Source organism: Lineus longissimus, chromosome 11 (genome assembly GCF_910592395.1).
Source record: "Lineus longissimus chromosome 11, tnLinLong1.2, whole genome shotgun sequence".
In the NCBI taxonomy this organism is placed as follows: domain Eukaryota; kingdom Metazoa; phylum Nemertea; class Pilidiophora; order Heteronemertea; family Lineidae; genus Lineus; species Lineus longissimus.
In genome coordinates this window covers 14269159-14289014 of record NC_088318.1, presented here as the reverse complement: position 1 = coordinate 14289014, position 19856 = coordinate 14269159, and the positions used below count along the sequence as shown (strand labels likewise).

At 39.7% G+C, this 19856-nt stretch overlaps 2 protein-coding genes across 3 annotated transcripts; both read left to right on the top strand.

The window, feature by feature from the left end:
* Window positions 1–234: 234 nt before the first annotated feature.
* LOC135495529 (E3 ubiquitin-protein ligase AMFR-like) lies at window positions 235–10808 on the top strand. The gene is made up of 13 exons (XM_064784275.1): window positions 235–656; window positions 1066–1158; window positions 1285–1449; window positions 1637–1789; window positions 2748–2788; window positions 4401–4533; window positions 4862–5103; window positions 5346–5542; window positions 5757–6001; window positions 6306–6380; window positions 6522–6652; window positions 6973–7083; window positions 7246–10808. Exons 1-13 carry the CDS (start codon window positions 399–401, stop codon window positions 7430–7432), a joined length of 2031 nt encoding a protein of 676 aa, XP_064640345.1. The 5' UTR covers window positions 235–398; the 3' UTR covers window positions 7433–10808.
* A 1614-nt stretch (window positions 10809–12422) lies between these two features.
* Window positions 12423–19856, top strand: LOC135495753 (zinc finger protein 184-like). Of its 2 annotated transcripts, none has more exons than XM_064784638.1 (2): window positions 12423–12485; window positions 12968–19856. In XM_064784638.1, exon 2 carries the CDS (start codon window positions 13019–13021, stop codon window positions 16778–16780), a length of 3762 nt encoding a protein of 1253 aa, XP_064640708.1. In that variant the 5' UTR covers window positions 12423–12485; window positions 12968–13018; the 3' UTR covers window positions 16781–19856. The 2 variants fall into 2 exon arrangements, with proteins under 2 accessions (XP_064640708.1, XP_064640707.1); XM_064784637.1 differs by having other exon boundaries at window positions 12430–12515.

Here is a 19856-nt window from a genome sequence, read left to right as displayed (position 1 = left end):
GCGCGAGACGAGACGAGAAAAACTACTTTTTAGGTTTTCTTAATCAATACGCATTTTGGGAAATTGGAAAACACATAGTTATGAAACTCTTTTTAAAAGTATAATTATACGGTTCTAGTAGTCTGTGACATGTTATCAATTTAATGAACGAATACTTAGTAAAACTGACTTTGGCTATGTGCATTACTTTGCAACAGCGCAGTCACACGCCGACAAGTTTGTATGTTCTTCGGTCACGCCATGTTTACAAATGATGAAACCAGTTCAGAAAATCTAGTGAAAATAAACAGTGTTTTCCTCGATCGTAGTGGATAATATTGGCAATCAACACGGAATTGTCTTTGTCTATATCACAGGGATTATATTCAATTAATCTGGATTTCGCACCGATCGTCATCATGCCAGTAGTTCTGCTGGAAAGACTGCCCCTTCCAAGTTTGCAAACATACACAACTTTCAGTGTTGGCCTCCTGATTTGTGCTGTCTTCTTTGCACATCAAGCTGTTTTTGAAAATTATGAACAGGCTCAAAATATCACTGATACTGGTCAGGATCCTGACACTCACAATGACAGTGCGGTGAATATTTTCCAAAAATGGGATCATTATTTATTTGATGTATTCCAAATATTGATCCAGGAAACTTGGTGTGTTTGGGTGAGTGTTAATAATTGGCGCAGCACAGATACTGTGATAGAAGAGCTGTCAGATTTTCATAGTTGACATCGTAACGGGCAGACACTGCCATTCAGATCAAATCAAATCTAAATATAGCCACGAGAAACAAAAGAACGCGTGGTAATGTGATAACACAGACTCTTAAGTCGTGTTAGTTTGCAACTGATGAGTTTTTGTCGGTGGCTCTCAGTGTCTCACTCAGTCTCGATGGCACCTCCAACTAACATTGCGCGATATTGTATTGCCACCTCGTGAGAAGATTGTGCATTATATCGCCACTTTTTGAAGGGAATTATTAACATAACATGTATGAATGTCTATCTCGTGTTAATTTCATGTCTTACAAGTTGATAATATCTATCATCAATTTTCTTATTGATTATTTCAGACATTGATAAACATGGCATACTGCGGTCTGATTTTGGTCGGGAAGACTATACAAAATATGGTGTTCGGAGAATTGAGAGTCAGTGAACAACAGGTAAGCCCCTCATTGCGGTTGTGTTGCTTTTGGCATAAGGAAAATTATCAATTATTTAGTCCAATGTAAAAATTCAGTTAAAACTATTATCATAAATATGATCATAAATATATTTCTGTGTTACAGCACATCCGGGACAAATTTTGGAACTTTGTGTTTTATAAGTTCATCTTCATCTTCGGAGTGATGAATGTTCAAAACATGGATGAGGTTGTCATGTGGTGCGGCTGGTTCTCCGTCTTAGGGTTCCTTCACTTACTCACTCAACTCTGCAAGGACCGCTTTGAATATGTAAGTCATTGTCATAATACTAATACATGTTGGTGAATTTAGAAGATGGGTTACACTGTTAGACAATAGCATGACATGATTGAAGAAACTTCCAACTTAGATTGGATGTTGTCTTGCGATAACTTGATCAAACATACATTGTCCTACTCCTTGAGAACTTTGCCTAAATAATTTTCCTTCTTTACAGCTCTCATTCTCGCCGACCACCCCCAAGTGGACCCACATCCGAGTCCTAGCGTTGCTCGCAGTGATACTGTTGTCGTGTTCGTTCCTTATCTTGGTTTGTACTTATGTTGGCCTGCAGACCGGATTCAACACGTTTGCGTTCATGGTCGCTGAGGTGAGGATTCTAGATACCATGTTACTGGTTCTTTTCCATTTCTGCCACATTGACGTCATTGTAAAGGGTTGTGGCGACAGAATGTACCATCAATCACGACAGAATGTACCACCAATCAAGGGAGTTGATGGTACTGTGCAGGCATCAGCAAACTTAGCTCTTAGAAATGTGTTTGTTTTCTCATCAAAGCTGGCTTTTTGTGACTACTGCCCCTCCTGAGTGAAATGGTTCCTCCAAAACAATCCTCATGTAAATCCTGGCATGCCTAATGACTGATGTGCAGATTTTACTACCAGTATTTTTTCATGATGATGATTTTAATATCATATGCAAGTTTATGTGACAACCTGCAGGCTATACGCATACACATTTGCATTTGTATAGGCCTATTCAGTTTAATAGATCATGCCTAGATATCAGCCAGCTGGGTTCGAAAGGCCTTGTAGCAATAATATTGATGGGCCTGTTGTTGTTTTTCATGGTGGAAATTATTACCTGGCTGTGTAGCTGTACGTATAGATGTTGTAGCTGGAGGCATAGGTGATTACAGACATGTGGCCTGATAATAAACTTATAAAATATATTGTAATTATTATAATGATTATAATGATAAATGTGTCATGATTATCATTACAAGTTCATGACCAAAAAGAAGATGACTTAAGGTGAAAACAGCAGTTTATATGTAACTAACTCGAATTCTTACATAAAAGTACTTCTATAAGGTCACCCTTGGGACTGACCTGGTAAATGGAGTTGTCCTGATTACATACAGTTGAATGAATGGAAATGACGGCTTTGGGACAAAAACCTGTGTCCTTCTTAGTGAGCGTGTCCTTTTGTGGACAGTTGTCCAATAAGAGGGGTTCCATGCACTGACAACTGTACTTCCAGTGAAATTTGGCCTCTTTATTTTACACTGTATGTCATTAATTTTGTTCTCTTTCTTTTTTTTCAGTGTATCCTGTTAATCATCAGCACAACTTACGTCATAACAAGGTATGTGTTCTTGGAATTATCCCCTATTTCCCCCTTCATGGTGATATGTTGTCGTATTGGATTTTCATTTTTGTGTGAATAAACTTGACCCCAACGAGGGATGACGTCTCATGTTGGAAGCACAGAGGAAGTGTCACTCCAAACTGACCTCTACTCTGACAAACATCAAACACCTTGTTGCGATTCATGTGTTGATATTCTGATTGGCCAAATCAAGAGGGAGTGTGACGCTTGTTGAGACCTCTGATGAATGCTTGTTGAGACTTCTGAATTCCGGCTGTGACACCTGTGACCTCTATCATTGTCTTTATCTGCCGGCTGTGACCTCAATCAATCATTGTCTTTTTCTGTAATCGGTTTTCGAGAACAATTGTTCACAGGGAAGTCTAGACTGGTCAATATATGGTCAAAGCAGATAGAACAGCTGCATATATTTATTAGATTAGGCTTAAATTGTAAAGTTTAGGTTTGATTGGGTTTTATTATTGTGAATAGTGAAAATGAGAGTGATATAAAAACTCTTCATCTTGAAGCAAGCTATAATGCTTGTGAAATTTTATTTGTTATGTTATGTAGAATTGTCTGATTTGTTTTTGAATTACGATGTACATGTTCGTGTGACTTACATTTATTACATTGCATTCAAAATCGTTGTTATTGTATTAGAATTATTTTACCAACATGAAAACGAAGTGAAATTCAACACAACTTGAAGGCGATTCATGCAAAGTTGGCAAATGTCACTTGCACATTTTAACAGAAATCAATAGGACAGCTAGTGTACTGGTGTTTGGACAAAGATGAGTTGAGATGATTTAAAGCACACGTGTACATTGACAGTTGTGCCCCGAGGCTGTTCAGTCTGTTTGGAAATAACAACAGTCATTTTTCAAATAGCTCATCAGATTATTTCTGTATCTTCTGACTCTCTGAGACTGATATCAGTTGTCATTTTAAGCTATTCATGATGTGTGTGATTGATGTATTATGACTGACTTGGCTAAAACTGATTGGGCTGAACTTTTAAAGACAACGGCTTTATTTAAAATTTACATGTACACTGATGTTTTGTCTAAGGCACTTGTCTTGTCTGCCCTCAAATATAACTTATAGTGATATATACACTATGAGGAGGCCAAAACCCGATGGGATGCTGCTAATAATGATGATGATGATAATTGAAAATTCTTTACAAGTCCTTTAAAAATATAATCAAATATCTAAATAGCCCTTAAAGTGATACTATGATGTGATTTACAACTTTGCGGAAATACGTCCGTTTTTAATTGTTGATCACAAATGTAAAGCTCAAATTTTCCATTTTTGATTAGATTTATTATAAAATCGCTGAATGTAAACCACCGCGACCGCGAAAATGTTCATGTTGTGACGTCATCAACGAAAACGGCATCGAAGCAAGCCACCCGGGCGGGATTAAACCATCAGTTTCTCGAAAATGTGCATTTCGATTCGAAAACCTTCCCGATTTATGAGAAAGTGACGTAGTCATTTGTCAAAAACAGCTAAAACATTATATGGTGAAATTTGACACGAGTTACTCTTTAAAGATTGTTTCATTTCAATCAGTTTTGTTATATTTTGTGTTCTGCAGGTATGGCACTCATCTGTGGGAGATCAGCCTGGAAGGGACATGGGAAAATCGCGGATTCTATATTTATTACACCGAATTAGTGTTCGAGTTGGCGGCCCTTTTGACGGACTTTGCACACCACCTTCATATGCTAGTAAGTCACTTGTTGAGTTTACAGGGTGTCCCGATTCCATCTTGAATCGTATGGTCTTTTGTAATGTTCGCCCCTTTACGCAAGACTTGCAAAGATATGAGGCTCATGAAAATGAGGGGGTTATACATGCTTCCCGAAATTGGTGGCTTGCATTGGAACTAACTTTTTCCCCCTTGTCCGTCATCAAAGGCATTCAAGTGTGTTGGTCAACCATGACTATCTCCTTTGTCCCTCCACCATAAGGCCTAGTTTCCCCTTATGACATCACTATTTCGGACACTCAGCGCCCCATTTCTGGAAAGGTGTAATCATATATTATATATTGCAGATCTGGGGTAACATCTTCCTGAGCATGGCCAGCCTCGTTATCTGTATGCAGCTGAGGTACTTGTTCTATGAATTCCAAAGAAGAATCAAACGACATAAAAATTATCTCAGAGTTGTTAATAGTATGGAGAAAAGATTTTCCATGGCTACAGCTGAAGACCTGGAAGCCGATGACGATTGTGCCATCTGCTGGGATAAAATGGAACAAGCCAGGAAACTCCCCTGTGGACATATATTTCATTAGTAAGTCTCACTTTCTCCATTACAGTGTCCCGATCGAGTCTCAATCAATGCTAGGGTTGTTTCTTCGAACCCCTTTCTTCTTCACAGGTCGCGCTCAAATGGACTGAGATGCTATTTGAAATCCCGGAGTGCCGAAGTTGTGACCTTTATAAATAGTGTCAGTTATTGTAAAGCCCTTTTTAGACCTATGTCAGGATAAAGCGTAATATAAAGTGGTTTGTTATTATATTCACCATTTTCAGTTCATGTTTGCGCTCATGGCTGGAGCAAGATACGACATGTCCTACGTGTCGTACGTCTCTGAGTGACCCCCTGGAGGAGGAGACAGCTGGTCCAACGGAGCGGGGTGCTGGGGATGCTGATACGGGGCAGCCGGACGGCACTGTCAATGCCAATGGCAATGCCAATCAAACTTCCAATCATTTCTTCCATTTTGATGGTAAGTTTAGGAGTAGACCAACTTGAGTCCAATAAACTTCCAAAAAAAAAAGATTTATTTTCTCATTAGAAGCCTGAAATTATCAACACAAGATGTTATTTTGGTGTTGCTTTGCTATTTTCCAATAGTTGAGAATTGAAGAAGTTGGATAAAAACTGAGGGTCCTCTTGCATCTAGAGGCATCATTTGTAATAAATTCTCTCCTTTTTATAAGGCTCAAGGTACATCAGTTGGTTCCCTAGTTTCTCAGTGGAGGTCACGCATACTCGATTACTCGCTAACCAACAGCGCCAACCTGTTCCGACCAATCAGAATTCACATTTCGATCACATGGCACGGCAGGTGCAGGGCGTATTCCCCAATATGCCCCTGAGCGTCCTGGAAGAGGATCTGCGAGTTTCGAATTCTGTCGAGCAGACAATCGAGAATATCCTGGAGGGGAGGGTGATCGCACCACCGGTAAGAATTCTTTTTGAAGAGTCGAGAATAGATTATGGAAATGGGGAAAGTGTCCGACCTGAAGTAAATTAAGTGTAATTTTTGATCTGATTTATGTTTTATAGTTTGGCATTCCTCAAGCTGTTGGGCCTCATTTTTGTCACAAATTAAACCTTTTACTATATTACTTTTGAATTGTAGATAACAGTAGCTCAGGCCAATCAGAAAACTTATCAAAGCTCAAAGCCCCAACTCTCAGACAAGTTTGTGGAGCCAATTTGCATAATAGAACATAAAAATGCAACCCTGCTTCTGTTTATTTCAGACAAGTGCGTTTACCACCCTCACGACGGACAGGCCTGTTTATGAAGATTCATCCAGCAATGAGGGAAATGAAGAGGTAAGATTCTTACTGGTCTTTGGTGACCACCCATCCCCCAATTGCTGACACTTATTGATCATGCTTTGTACAATTCGGGAAAAGTTTCGATCTACAGAAACTTTATGGAATCCATCTTCATATTCTCAATCCCGCTTTCAGGACAGTGAATCAACGCATTCAGATGAAAGTACCAGTCGCAATTCAGACAGGTCGCATCTCATCATGAATAACTTCTATGAAGATGATAATATCCCTGATTTATCAAAAAGTGAGGAGACAGTGAATGAATGGTATGTAACGGATTTCACGTTTTATAAATGGTGAAACGAGAAGGTTCCTCTACTTTCAGCGGCATTTGCTGGGTCATGTCTTTACCCGCAGAATAACACCTGTGAAGGAAATTACCAGATGGCTTAACCTAGAATTTTGGCTTTGCATCACCCAAATTTATTGAATCCTGTCGTCTGTAGTGTCCACCATGTGAATACACCGGTACTGCATGTTTCATCTCGAAGTTCCAAAATTGCAATTTCACAAAACCGCTAACTTAAATGGCCACGAATATCTCCCGGTTTAAAGTACCTAAATTTCTAATTCCGTCTTTTTGCAGCGATGAGCCAATGCAAGGTTCTGGCAGTGGATTCAGATTCTCCAAGTCGCCAAAAGAAAGGGAAAATATGCTGCAAAAACGTAAAGAAGAGATGCTGGAAGTCGCAAAGAAGTAAGTATTTTTAATATGAAAATGTGCCACGACAAGTGCATTGTGCGACAGAGACATGATGTGTCTAATTTTTTGTCTGAGTTTGGTGTCACTCTCTTTCTTGGATCTTTTATGCGATGGGGTTGTGGTCTGTTAAACTGACCATCTTTTTTGACATTTCAGGAAGTACATGATGGCAAATAAAGAGTTGACGTGCTTTTCGTCAGATGAGGTGGAAAATAGTGATAGCGAGTCGGACTGTGATAACACAAATGTTTCCCGGGGAAGTCGTTCTCCCATTCTCAACCAGAGGGAGCTGGCCTACCGGGCAGCACAGCAGCGATTGCTAGCCCGGAGAGATGATGAATGAGTCGTTTCTGTCATATGAACTTTGGCTTTAATGCTGTATACGTAAAACGTTTCACGAGAAAATATTATTTGTTTAAGACAGTATTTTGCAAATTCGCGGGGTCAATCTGAACAAGACGAAATAAACCAATCTGAGAGAGCCCAAAAAATAGCCCATGATGCCTACTGCTTATTGTTCAAACATCATTTTTTCCAACACAATCTCGTTCATGTGTTATTGATGTCAATATTACAACAACAACAGTATCAAAATCGCTGAGTGTGGCACAAGGGGTGTCTCAGAATTTGGGACAGTTTTGATTCGCGAAAATATTTGCATATACAGCGTTTACTAGTCCTGTCACAGCAGTGCCAGTATGTATATTTCTTTGATTGCTGAGTTTTTGTTAAGAAGCAAGTATTTTGTGACATCATTGTACATGTATATACCATAGTTTTCAAAGTTGAGAGGGAGTGCATTTGAAAATGTCATGAAAATGAAAAATAGTGCGGTAGCAGAGTAACTCTGAGCCAACGGTCGATATGAATGTCTGTATTTCTCAATAGGGCAGCACCTCATATGACGTAGCCAATGTATAATATTTCAACACAACGAGATCCCTGGTTTGAATCCCTAAGTCGGTGTGAGACTCTGGGCTGGTCTCTTTGTCTTAACTTGCCTTACTTTACACTTAAGTCGTAGTTCCACCTATCATAAAACCCCGTGTTTTTTCAAGACCCGTGTCTTCGCCGTGTGTCAAAAAACCCACGGCGCACTTACACCTATCAGTTGTGTTAGATAATGGTTAATAGCCCCGGCGACAGGTGCGCTGTAGGTAGGGAGCTCTCCTGTGTTTCTTTCCCGTTGGAGGGGGCGCAATACCGAGGCAACTACACCGCGCCATCTGTCGCCGGATCTTAGAACTTGCAATTGCCGTGTCTATTCAGATTCCACCTATCAAAAAACCCGTGTTGAACACGAGTCTAAATTAGCCCCCGATTAGCCCCATCGAGCTCGATGGGGCTAATAGACACGGGGATTTGACACACGGGTCTATTTAGACACGGCAATTCATAGGTGTAAGCGCAAAAGACACGGGGATTTGATAGGTGGAAGTACGACTTTAGATGTATAAATGGGTCCTGGTCAGAAATGCCCATGTTGTACCATTGATTGAGCTGCTCATCTGAGATCTACTAAGTCATTTTTAAGTGTAAAGTCAGATGATAACCTAGAGCATAGGTGATATCAGACTATAATTTTATTTCGGAGTATTGACGATGATGTGCTGTTTTCAAATTGAGGAATGCAATAGTGTAGGATAGCCAGTTCTAAAATGAAGCTGTGATTGCTTAAGTTTTCAATGGCAATATATGTGCCCTGTAGTTTGAGACCATCCATGAATATCAAAAACATCTTGCTGGTGTCGCTGGAACGGTTTTCACGCTCATGTTGGCTACATTGGTAAAAAACTTGGGGGGAATTTTTTTGTATATACTTAAGACTGGTTCCAATAGGGACAGTGTGGTACTGAGACATTGTGTCTTGAATAAGGCAAAACATTGTGATAATTTGGATGGTCTCCAAAAAAGTATTATTTTCTTTTGCATATGTTTCTAGAGTGTTTTGTATTCATTTTAAATGTAAGTTACAAAATTGTATCAGTGACACCGTGTAAATGCTATTTAGCTTGTTCAGGCGTGTCTGATACCCATAGGCCTATTAAAGGTAAGATGTACAGACCCCCTCGACCCGCTAGATAGTGTCGACACAGTATGTAGGACAGATTGATGTCAAATACACAGTGAAATTGTCATCTTTTCTATCATATTAAGTAGTATCAGTTTGAAGTTTGACAGTGAAATATTGTTTGAATGGAAAACTTGTGTAAGATTCTGTGGCTATTAATCATTTGGATGCAAATACTGTAAAACTGTTCATTTTGACAGCCTAAAGTGGAAACAAAATCTGAAAAGGATGTTGTTTGCTTACATTTAGGCTCACGATAATAAAGAGGTTTTTACAATAGGCTTTTCATTGAAATGCTGTTATGCAAGTTTAGTTTGTGTTCAACTGAGGTCACTGGGTCACAACTACTTACTAATGATCCAGGATGGGGTTCTTGCACAACAGTTGTCACTGCCATCAAGTATAGATAAGATCTCTAATCTAATCCTTACTTGCTGCCGTAAATTGCACTTGGTTCCTTGAGTGTAACGATAACATTATATTTAATTAAATAAAATACCTCGAATTCAAACAATGCATCTTTTCCAAACTATCATCATTAGTGTTTAGTGCTTCGCTTAGCTTGGTTCTCATTTTCAAAAATTTGCGGATGGTTAAATTTGAAAGTTCCAAAATTCTTCGCATAAATGAAATGACATGAAACAATTTAGCATGAACTTTTGAGCGTGTTCATTATTTTAATTCATTTGGGTTTAATTTATGTAAATTGTATGCCTAGCAAAAAAATTTATGATTTTGTCTTTTGAAAATTGTGAATTGTATAGAATATCATCATATCTAAATGCTAATATATATTTTTGTACTTCAGCTATGTATTTCATCCTGTTTAACAGTGTGTATTCCTGTTTGTCCAAGACTTCGTGTTTGCCTTTTAAAATGGACGAGAGGTAACCTACCGGTTTTGTTGTCAATTTGGGGGTGGGGACTAGTGAAATAATGTGCTATGATAGTAGTTGTATTCTTGCTCTAGGATATAGCTTGGGGGAAGATTGGCGTAAAGAAGGGGGGGAGGTATTATTTCGCCGTGGTAAACAGAACATGATGAGAGATAATGGTGGTATGATGTTATGAGATTCCTTATTGTATTCTATGCTCCCTATGTTTGAAAAACTGCCTGCTTCATTATAAGCTGTACATGTGTTGTGTCTGGTTGTTCTAACAATGTCCGTGCGTGGTGTTGGTGTTATATCATAAAGGCCTCGGACATCAGCTCAGTGCGTGAAACAAGTCTGCAATTGTTGCAGGTTAGTTTAGTGGTATGCCATATTCATGTAAACCACCAAAGTACTGTATACGAACGGCGTAGATCTTTAAGGTAATATTATCACAAGTGCAACACTCGGCGCATCGTTAGAACAACCAATCATCTATCTTCAGATAATGGCTGCACTTATTCTTTGAGTTTGGGGCACCCTGCTGTCGAGGGTATGCAAGAAATTTCAAAGGATTAACTTTTTCCCATCTAAATCTTTTTCCATTTGAATATCTGGCATAGATAGATTCATAACCCAAAGAATGTGTGTTGCCTTATCTCTTAGTCATCAGTTTGATTTGCGGTCAGTGTATTCATCTTATTATCGTCCGGAAGTGTTACGAAAATAACACTTGTTTCCTTCATATTCTTTATGAATAAATATGTAAGATTACACCATAACTGTTCTCTGTTCATTACATATTAATGTCTGAATTTAGCACAGCTCAGCTTTTAGGGTTTCATCTTGGGTATCCAATGCCAGGACATCTTAGGGACAATCACTGGCTCGATTGGTTGGAGACGGATGCCGAATTGTCAAGGCAGAGTGGTCTTAGAGACTATCACATCACCAGATCGCTTGGTTGCACAAGACTGTCATGACGTCTTAGAGACTATCACATCACCAGCTCGACAGTATTCTCGTCGTCATAGTCAACAATAAAATACTCTGTGACAAAACTTTTAAAGTGTAGGCTACTAATAGAATAAACAAGACCACAAAATTGAATGCATTTCAAATCTTTTTTTCCACTTGACATATACACAATAAATACATCTTAAATTGCTTTTTTTCTATAAAATGTTCCCCATTCCTTCTGTTTGTGATATTTCCATGATCTTCAATCTTAAGTATAAAACGTCCTTCGTTCCAAATGGCAGCACAATCTCCTTCAAGTAGACAGCATCGATGTCCTGTAAGACAGAATAGGGATATTTTGAGTGTCAGTTCAAATTGGGCATAACATGGCGTCAATGTTTGTCTTGTGGTTGTGAAAATTGATATAAGTAAACAGACTGAATACAAACCTTCAGGTGGCTCAACCAATGAAGTTCATGATGACGAGATGAAGAATCACATGAGCGAACACGAAGTCTGCAAATGCTCTTTCTGGACTGATGCTGAGGAAATCATTTTTATTGGATGGGTTGACTTGTACTCTCAGGCAGACTGAAAAGAGATGCAGAATTAGACACTGAAGAAAGTGAAACCTTCAGCCTTGCCCCAAGTATCAAATAGTAATTAGGGCCTATGTCCAAGATGGAGATGATTACAGTACAGTCAGTGTCAGTGATGAAGACACCACCATAGCCACTGTCTTGTCCAAAATCTCAACAAGTCATGTTAAACAGACATAAATTAAAACGTATAGAGTGTATTCTCACCTGCCAAGACAAATGACCCCACACAGGATATGAAACCAGAGAGGAAGCTGTTGAAAGGAAAAGTTCCAACCAGCAAACAGTACAAAAACTGGAACCCTCCCGTTAGCAGGATATAAAACAGGTATGCATCTATTATTTTCAATTTTTGAGGTGTATTGTTCATGTATTCACTGTAGAACTTCTTCACAACGTTCGTTATTGTCTCAGGCATGGTGAATTTAATGCTTTTGTGGACCAAAACAGAAGTGGACGTGGCAAAGAAATGCAATGGCTTCGCCGGCAACCTCACCGGTGAAGCCAGTTGGTTTTGTATTCGATTTGTGCACGTAAAATGTACATGCCAAACTTGGGAACGTGGTTAAAGCAGGTGCCCGGAACTCGCGAGAAAAATCGAGAGTTTGATAATTAGGTTGGATTTAATCCATTTTGTCAAATAACCCTATGGTAAGAAGGCTATTAGTCGATGTATATTTAATTATTGGTGTCCAATATAAACGTTGGTACCAAATAACAAATATATTATTTCCGAATTGATTATTTACAGGCATAAGTTCGAATGGCATGCATAAAATGCTAGTCATGTGACTTTCTTTGGCATACAAACTGATCACGTGACTGCGTTTATCGCCATGTTGAACTTTGTGATTTGTAGCGAGGGAAAATATTTTTGAAAATCTTGAATGAAAGGTGCTTTTTTGGCCGGATCGATATTGAAATGTAATTAGAATAAAATATATTTTCATTAAGATTCCATATATTGTTCTTTTGAGTCGAAATACTGATGAAATATTGTAGAAAACATTGTTTAAAAAGTAGGCCCATCAACAAAAAGGCTGCGCCAGACAACAACGCACACCACTGACAGACACAGGACACGTGCACATACAAAGCGCACAACACAATTTATTGGTCTTTATACCCATTCATTATTCATACTGTGTGAAGTGCTATCCCCACATGATGAAACCGCGTTACCTGTGACTGTGCAGTGCATGAACAATCAATTATTGAATCGATGATATTCAAATCAATGACTTTTCATCATCATCATCATCATCATCATCATTATTAGGCCTTGTGACTGGGCCTTTGCCGTTTGACTTTCAACCAAGTTTTAAGGTTTATGATAGAAAAAACTTGCTTACAAATTTTTTCATTTCTATTTTTAGGTTCACCTGTCTTGGGTAAAATGTCATCACCACTCCTCATGAAGGCAAGCAATGGAAGAAAAAACCGGTACTGAAGCCCTCAACGTTGTCATCGAAAGATTATCTGAGATCTGTAGTAAGACACCGGACACTGATGATGTTGATAATAGATCTGTAGGATCGCAGACGCCTGCCGTTAGTGTTGTACCGGTCCAGGTAAACACAATAAAATCTGGCAATCCTGGTTCATCACCAAAAACATCTCCGACAAGAAAAGAGGCATTTAAATGTGATGAATGTGACTACTCTAGTCATAATAAACATTATCTGAAGCAGCATGTTGATCTCGTTCACAGCACTGACCGTCCTTTTAAGTGCCCGTTTTGTGACTATGCTGGAAAACGCAGCTATGCTTTGAAAGAACATCTGATTGTTCATAGCAATGATAGACCTTTTGAATGCACACATTGTAACGCTACATTTCGCAAGAAAGGACATCTAACAAATCATATCAAAATGCATGCCAGTCAGTGGAATTTTGACTGTTCAATATGCCATACGTCATTACCGACTCGCGACGCCCTGTATGAGCATGTCGGTAAACATGCAAAAGACGATGGCGATGTTTTCGCATGCGAGCAGTGCTTGTTTGCGACATTAGACAAGTCACTTATCTGTAAGCATATTGAATCTGGGACATGCAGCCAAGGTGCAAACACTTTAAAATGTGACAATTGTAATTTCACGTCTGCGAAGGAAGAAGAACTAGCCGCTCATAGAGCCACGCACAACATGGAGCCATCAAACACAACCCAGACTGTCCTCCTGAAGTGTTCAGAATGTGGGTTCACGTCTACAGAGCAGGATGTTTTAGAGAATCATATCATAAACAAGCATTTAAATAACATGGCACCGAACACTAGTAAAAGTATTTCAAAGTCATTACACCCACCGACTGTAAAGGACCCTGTCTTGGCTCCTAAGAAAAAGATAAATACTCAACCTACTGTTCCGAAAAAGAGCAAAAATTGCGAACAGATGCTGTGTAAAATTTGTGGTATTACATGTGAGAATGCTCAGGGTCTCGTCCAGCACATGAAATCTCATTCTGCGACACAAATTACCCCCAAACGCCTCGTACCTAATCAGTCTGACAACACTTGCCTCAACCCAGATTCGGCGAAATTTTCTTACGATGCAGCAATGAGGATCTTTCGCTGTAGTATTTGCGGTTATACATGCGAGCACCAGCGTACGATTAAGTCGCACATATGGAAGCACTCTGGTCACAAAGATGTCGGCTACCCAATGTTCCAGAATGGGCCCCTCAGCATTTATGACGATCTGCAGGGAGGAGTGAAAACTCAAGAATTGGCAAAGATGACTATCGTTGGAAAACCCCCTGGAGGTATACAGATGGAAGCGTCTGCTGTAATGAACACACCAGACATGAAACCTATGCCAGTTTCTGCTGTTCCAAACATGGCCACCGCATCCTCCAGCTTCCCTGTTGCTACTGTGAGCTCTGCCAACACTACCAGAGCCTGTGGCATCCCAATTCTGAAAAATATCAGAGTCAGTCAGGCACCTATCACCTCGTCTGCCTCCACTAGTGGTCCTGGTAAAGCAGTCGTGCTGCCCAACTCGGGTAACACGGTCCGGTCTGTAGGCTTGAATAAACTGGCATTTCAGTCAAATGCTGTGTTGCCAGGGCAAGTTGAGAATGGTTTAAATGTTATCAGCAGGATGGCAAGTTCACAGGATGTTACGCCCGATTATCCATGTGCCCAAGTGGTTGTCTTGAATGTTGACCCGACACAGTTGCAGAGTCTCCTTTCTGAAGCCGACATGTCGAATGTAGTGATTGTGAACCAGGATATGGAAGAGGAGAAGGAATCTCACGCAGAGATCGTTCCAAAGCGAAAACATGAAGATCTGAATAACGATGATGATGAAATTGATGCGAAGAGGAGCCGTGATGATTTCGAAGTTAGTGAAGTGGGCAGAAATGTGGTCGTTGAGGATGTACAAGATTCCTGCCCGATGGCGGATTTGACTCTCCGTGGGAGCCCGAGAGTACCAGTGATTGAAGCTACGAGTGATGCATCTTCTGTGGCAAGCGAAGGGGTGTCTCCAGTCCCTACTGATATCCCTCTGGTAGAGCCAGCATCTGAATCTCAGGATGAGGTTGAAGTTCCCATGTCGGATGATCAGCTGACCCAGTCGCTTGTGTCGGTATGTGAGAAGGCAGAGAGGGCAATTGTCGATAAAAAGACAAGTGATGCTAAACATCAGAGATCTGATGAGCTGGATGGTAGGCCTACACCTGGACAGGATATTTTAGTCGTCACCAATGAGGCAAGTTCAGTCAGCAGACGCACAAGGTCATCTACTAGTGGTATATCAAGGGAATTACGTGGCAGCAACAAAAGTGGTATTAGTAGTTCTTTGCTAGCTGTCATCGAACAACTTCGGGAGCGGTCAAAATCCGACAGTGACCATGAGGAGAGTGATCCTCCTCCCCCTTGTCCAACAAAAGTTCAACCTGCTTCAAGAGTCACCAAACGCTCTCGCAGTAAACTTATTTCCTCCGAGGAGATGGCTGATATTGAAAGTTTCCAAAATGTCGAGAAGTTGGAACACAAGACTGGAATATACCGTTGCAAGCTGTGTCACTACATGAGCGCGTCGACGACACTTATGTTGCAACATATGAGGTTACATAAGAGTAAGAAACCATTCGAGTGCTCACTCTGTGATTTTATCGCGGAGGCCAGTGAGGCACTGCAAGACCACATGCTGCAGCACTGCAAGATTAGAACTTATCAGTGCAAGTTGTGTCCGTCGACATTCAATTATAAGAGCCAGTTGCGTGCACATATGCGAGCTCATAATGAAACGGAACCGTTCACCTGCGACGTTTGTGAATTTGAAACGTTCAACCCGATCCAGTTCCGCAATCACGCGAAAACTCATAAAGAGAGGTATCATTGCAAGGACTGTAATGCTGCATACACGGAGAAATGCGAGGATGAAAATCATGAGAAGGAAGAAAGATCTGCCGGGAATCTCTATTGTGACGAGTGTGGCTTGGTTTTACAGTCGCAGGATGATCTCAAGAAACATCAGAAATCTCATATCAAACAGCTGAGATGTGAACAGTGCAATTTTTCGTGCTCCACGCTCGGTCGGATGCGTAATCATTGTCGTCTGCATCTCGATGACAAACCAATGCAGTGTAATCTTTGCGACTTCACGGCCATATCAACGCGCAGTTTGAAGTCGCACATGAAACGTCATATCAATGATCAGCGGTACGTTCAACAGCCTTTGGAGCAGTATAAGTGTAATCTTTGTGGGTACGTCTGCCATCACTTACCGTCGTTAAAATCCCACATGTGGCGCCACGCGAGCGAAACCGGTTACAGTTACCAGGATGCAAATGATGCCATTAATGCTGCCATAGATTATGAAAACAACATGAATCAGCCGATCAAATGTCAGCCCGAGGTTGCCGCCTCACGTGAGGACACCGATGACGACACTGACGCCGATACTGAAAACGTCCAGGTTATTGAACATGTAAAAGAACTATTGGATACTGAAAAAGTTGTAAAGGTTGGCGTTACCAGGGAAGGAAAATCAGATGGCAGTACCCTTGTTACTTTCCGATGCTGCCAGTGCGGCTTCGAATCGATCAGTCGCGTTCAGTTGACCTCCCATATGAAGCAACACGCTGACATTATTTCTAAGACTTTAGAGATTAGTCAGTATAAGAATCACAAGAAGGGGACACCACTCGAGGCTGTTGTGGATGTTAATGAAAAGAAATGATGTGCTGGTGTCCGAATATTGACCGTAGATATTTCAGCATTAGCAGTGACAATCGGGACGGTGTTCTGGAATGGGTTTGAAGGTTTAAATTGCTACAAGAACTGATCAGTTGAGTGTAATTGAGCTTTAAAGGAATTGGAAGGGAGACAACAGCAGCCTGTTGATATTTGTTGGTACATGCACTGATGTCAAGCTTTGGTCTGTCCTGTGCCACAGGTCAAAAGAGACAGTTGACGTCCTCTTTGACTGTCAGTATCTGGGAATAATGGAGGGTATAATTACAACTGTACATGTATGTGGCACTTGGACTTCTATTTACACATGTATTTTGTGACAATCGAGTACAAAATGTATCGTGGTAAATATTGAGGGATCATCTGGGCCGAGCAAATAATCAGACACAGTTTACTTTGGGTAACATGGTCTCATTGAATGGTTAACATAATGAGAACAGAGGGAGTTTATCAACTGTTATTCTAATTTTGCTACATAATTGCATCAGTAAAGAAGAAGCTGTATGGGGGATTTGATAGGTAATTTCTTAGCATTGTTTTACTGTTGCCAATGTGGCTTTATTGTTTTCTGCTTTGAGTAGTTATGGGTATGTTGTGTTGTGTTCTCTGGTTTTATATGTGTATATTGGGATTGTTTTAGTTCTCTATGTAGATTGGTTAGCCATGTAGATTACATCCATATCTCCTCTGAATGTACAAGTAGCTAAACCACTGCCTCATTGAATTCATATATGTTGTGTTAACATTGTTTTACTATCTTGAGTTATCAAGGTATCTGGTTATCGTCGTCTGCCTCACTGCTAGAGCTGACCCGAATGGCGTAGCTCTTGATTGGGCAAAATGTGTTTTACTTTAACAAGTACAGAACTAGTCTTGTAATAAGAAAAATTCAAATCTTCTCATGGGAAAAATCAAATCTTGTAATGGGAAAATTCGAATCTTCTATTTCCCCATCACGAGATTTCACTTTCCCTATTACATGTCTTGAAATGGGGAACTTCAAAACGTTTGATAGTGTAAACAAAAAGTAGCCTATCAATCAATTAGATATCATTAAGAATCTTGGTAGTAAGATTTATCCTCATGTCCCTATGTACTTCAGATAAAGATGTATGACCTTGAGATGAATATTGCAGCATCTTTCGCAGTTTACATTGTAGATGTAGTATTAAGTTGTTTGTTATCTGTAGTGCTATATATGTACTTAGTGGTGACTTAAATATGGTTTGGCTTTGTAAATAATTTGTAATGCTTGTGTGGTATTCCATCCATCTTTTTACTCATGGGACTTTTTCACCGTTTTGCTGTTGAAATCGGTGCACTTTTTTCTACATTCATAATTTGGTAAAAGCTGTACTTTCTTAGGGAAAAAATTAAACCTGGAATAAATGTACATACCCGGTACATGTTTAAGGACATTGTGTACATGTTAAGGAATGAGGAAAACTCATAACTATATAATTTGACTTTATTATAGCTTTTGTGTAATCCCCTATCAAGCTTCAGTACAGTAGGCTCAGCTGCTTGATATCTTTTTTGAGTGTTTCTCTCCTCTCTATTGCATGATTGAGACACTCGTTTTGGATCCAAATTGGCCATATCCTTTCAATTCGACCAAAGGTGTCCTCAAGAGAGAAGGATCTCCCAACAGCTGACCTACAGTTCTCTATATACTAGCGTTACCCCAAGGTGTTCATTTTATCTGAGGCAGCTGTCCTGTAAGTTATTGCATCTCCATAACCATTGATCTATCAAGTATGATACTTTATTTATGTTCTTGCTGTTACATAGACATATAATATGTAGTTGTTAACATCTCATTTAGGGTATGTATCATGTACTCTATTGCTTTTATTGTCACTAATGCGTGTAATAACTATAACATTTGGTTAGTAATAAATCACGTTACTAATGTTGGCTCATCATATATAGAAAGAACGAAGTATTGAATAAATTAAGCCGCAGATTTTTGGGTTCCGGTTAGACAGTGCTTACTATTTCATACGGTCACACTTGATACAAAGAATATCAGAATTTGTTATCATTTAACATACCGGTACAATGTATTTCCATAAAACATATTCATAACTCAAAATGTTCTTGCACTCAGTCGTCCAGTCCATTTCAGTGTGGTCGGCGTAAAGATATTTGATCCTTTGAAGAGATGTCGTCTGCTTTTACCCAACGAAACTTATTTGTTTCATCAATGTAAATATGTTTGTGTTCTTTTTTGATGGTTTTATGCATCTGAGTTACAGTGACACATTTAAAATTTGATTTGAATTAAAGAATATGATCAAACTTACCTGGTTTGTATATAATCCAGCTGATTTTCACTTATGAAAGATACTGTGTAGCCATGCGCCTGTACAAAAGGGCTATATTACATATAATAGGCCTATGTGAAAGAGACGCACCAAAATCGTCTAAATAGCATTGTACTGTAAGAAGTTTTACCCCTCGCAGCTCGAGCTAGACTTTCTTACTCGGGAGTCAAACTAAAGTCTTGACAAAATCTCAGGAGTCCTGTAACAGATTTCTAAGTTAAAGAGTTTTAAAAGTGAGGGTCCTGGGCCAAGTGTCATGCTCCAAAAGACACTTTTGGGGGGGTTATTTTGAGCACTGACCCCCCTACGCTTGAGTCTAATGCATTTATTCTAGTATTAGGTGTTGTTTACAGTTATCTGGTCAGGTTGTACACTTCTAAAGCAGTGTCAGCATTCAAACGCAAGTCCTTTCACGCATTTCCACTGCTTCCTTTTCTTTCCGGGTTTGTTGCATGCACACTTGTGTGGTTAGAACAGATTAAAATTAGCAAAGATTTAAAGAAATTGAAGCTGAGGAATAGATTAACTGATTTAAATAAAACCTTGCACCAACGTTGTTGCCTAGATAAAATTGAACCAATTTTGATGCACATGTAAATAGTTTGTGTGTGCACTTGGATTGTTTTTTGGATTTTAAAAGATTCTACTGGTGCTGTACATTGTAACACAACTGTTTAAGAGTTTTAATAACTAGTTTTGTACTGCAGATGATGAAATAATATTGGATGTAGTGAA

Coding starts and splice junctions, on each gene's coding strand:
- LOC135495753 (XM_064784638.1), top strand. CDS start 13,019: ATGGAAGAAAAAACCGGTACTGAAGCCCTCAACGTTGTCATCGAAAGA.
- LOC135495529 (XM_064784275.1), top strand. CDS start 399: ATGCCAGTAGTTCTGCTGGAAAGACTGCCCCTTCCAAGTTTGCAAACA. Junction 2,789..4,400: donor ACAACTTACGTCATAACAAG/GTATGTGTTCTT, acceptor TGTGTTCTGCAG/GTATGGCACTCATCTGTGGG. Junction 5,543..5,756: donor TCATTTCTTCCATTTTGATG/GTAAGTTTAGGA, acceptor CCTTTTTATAAG/GCTCAAGGTACATCAGTTGG.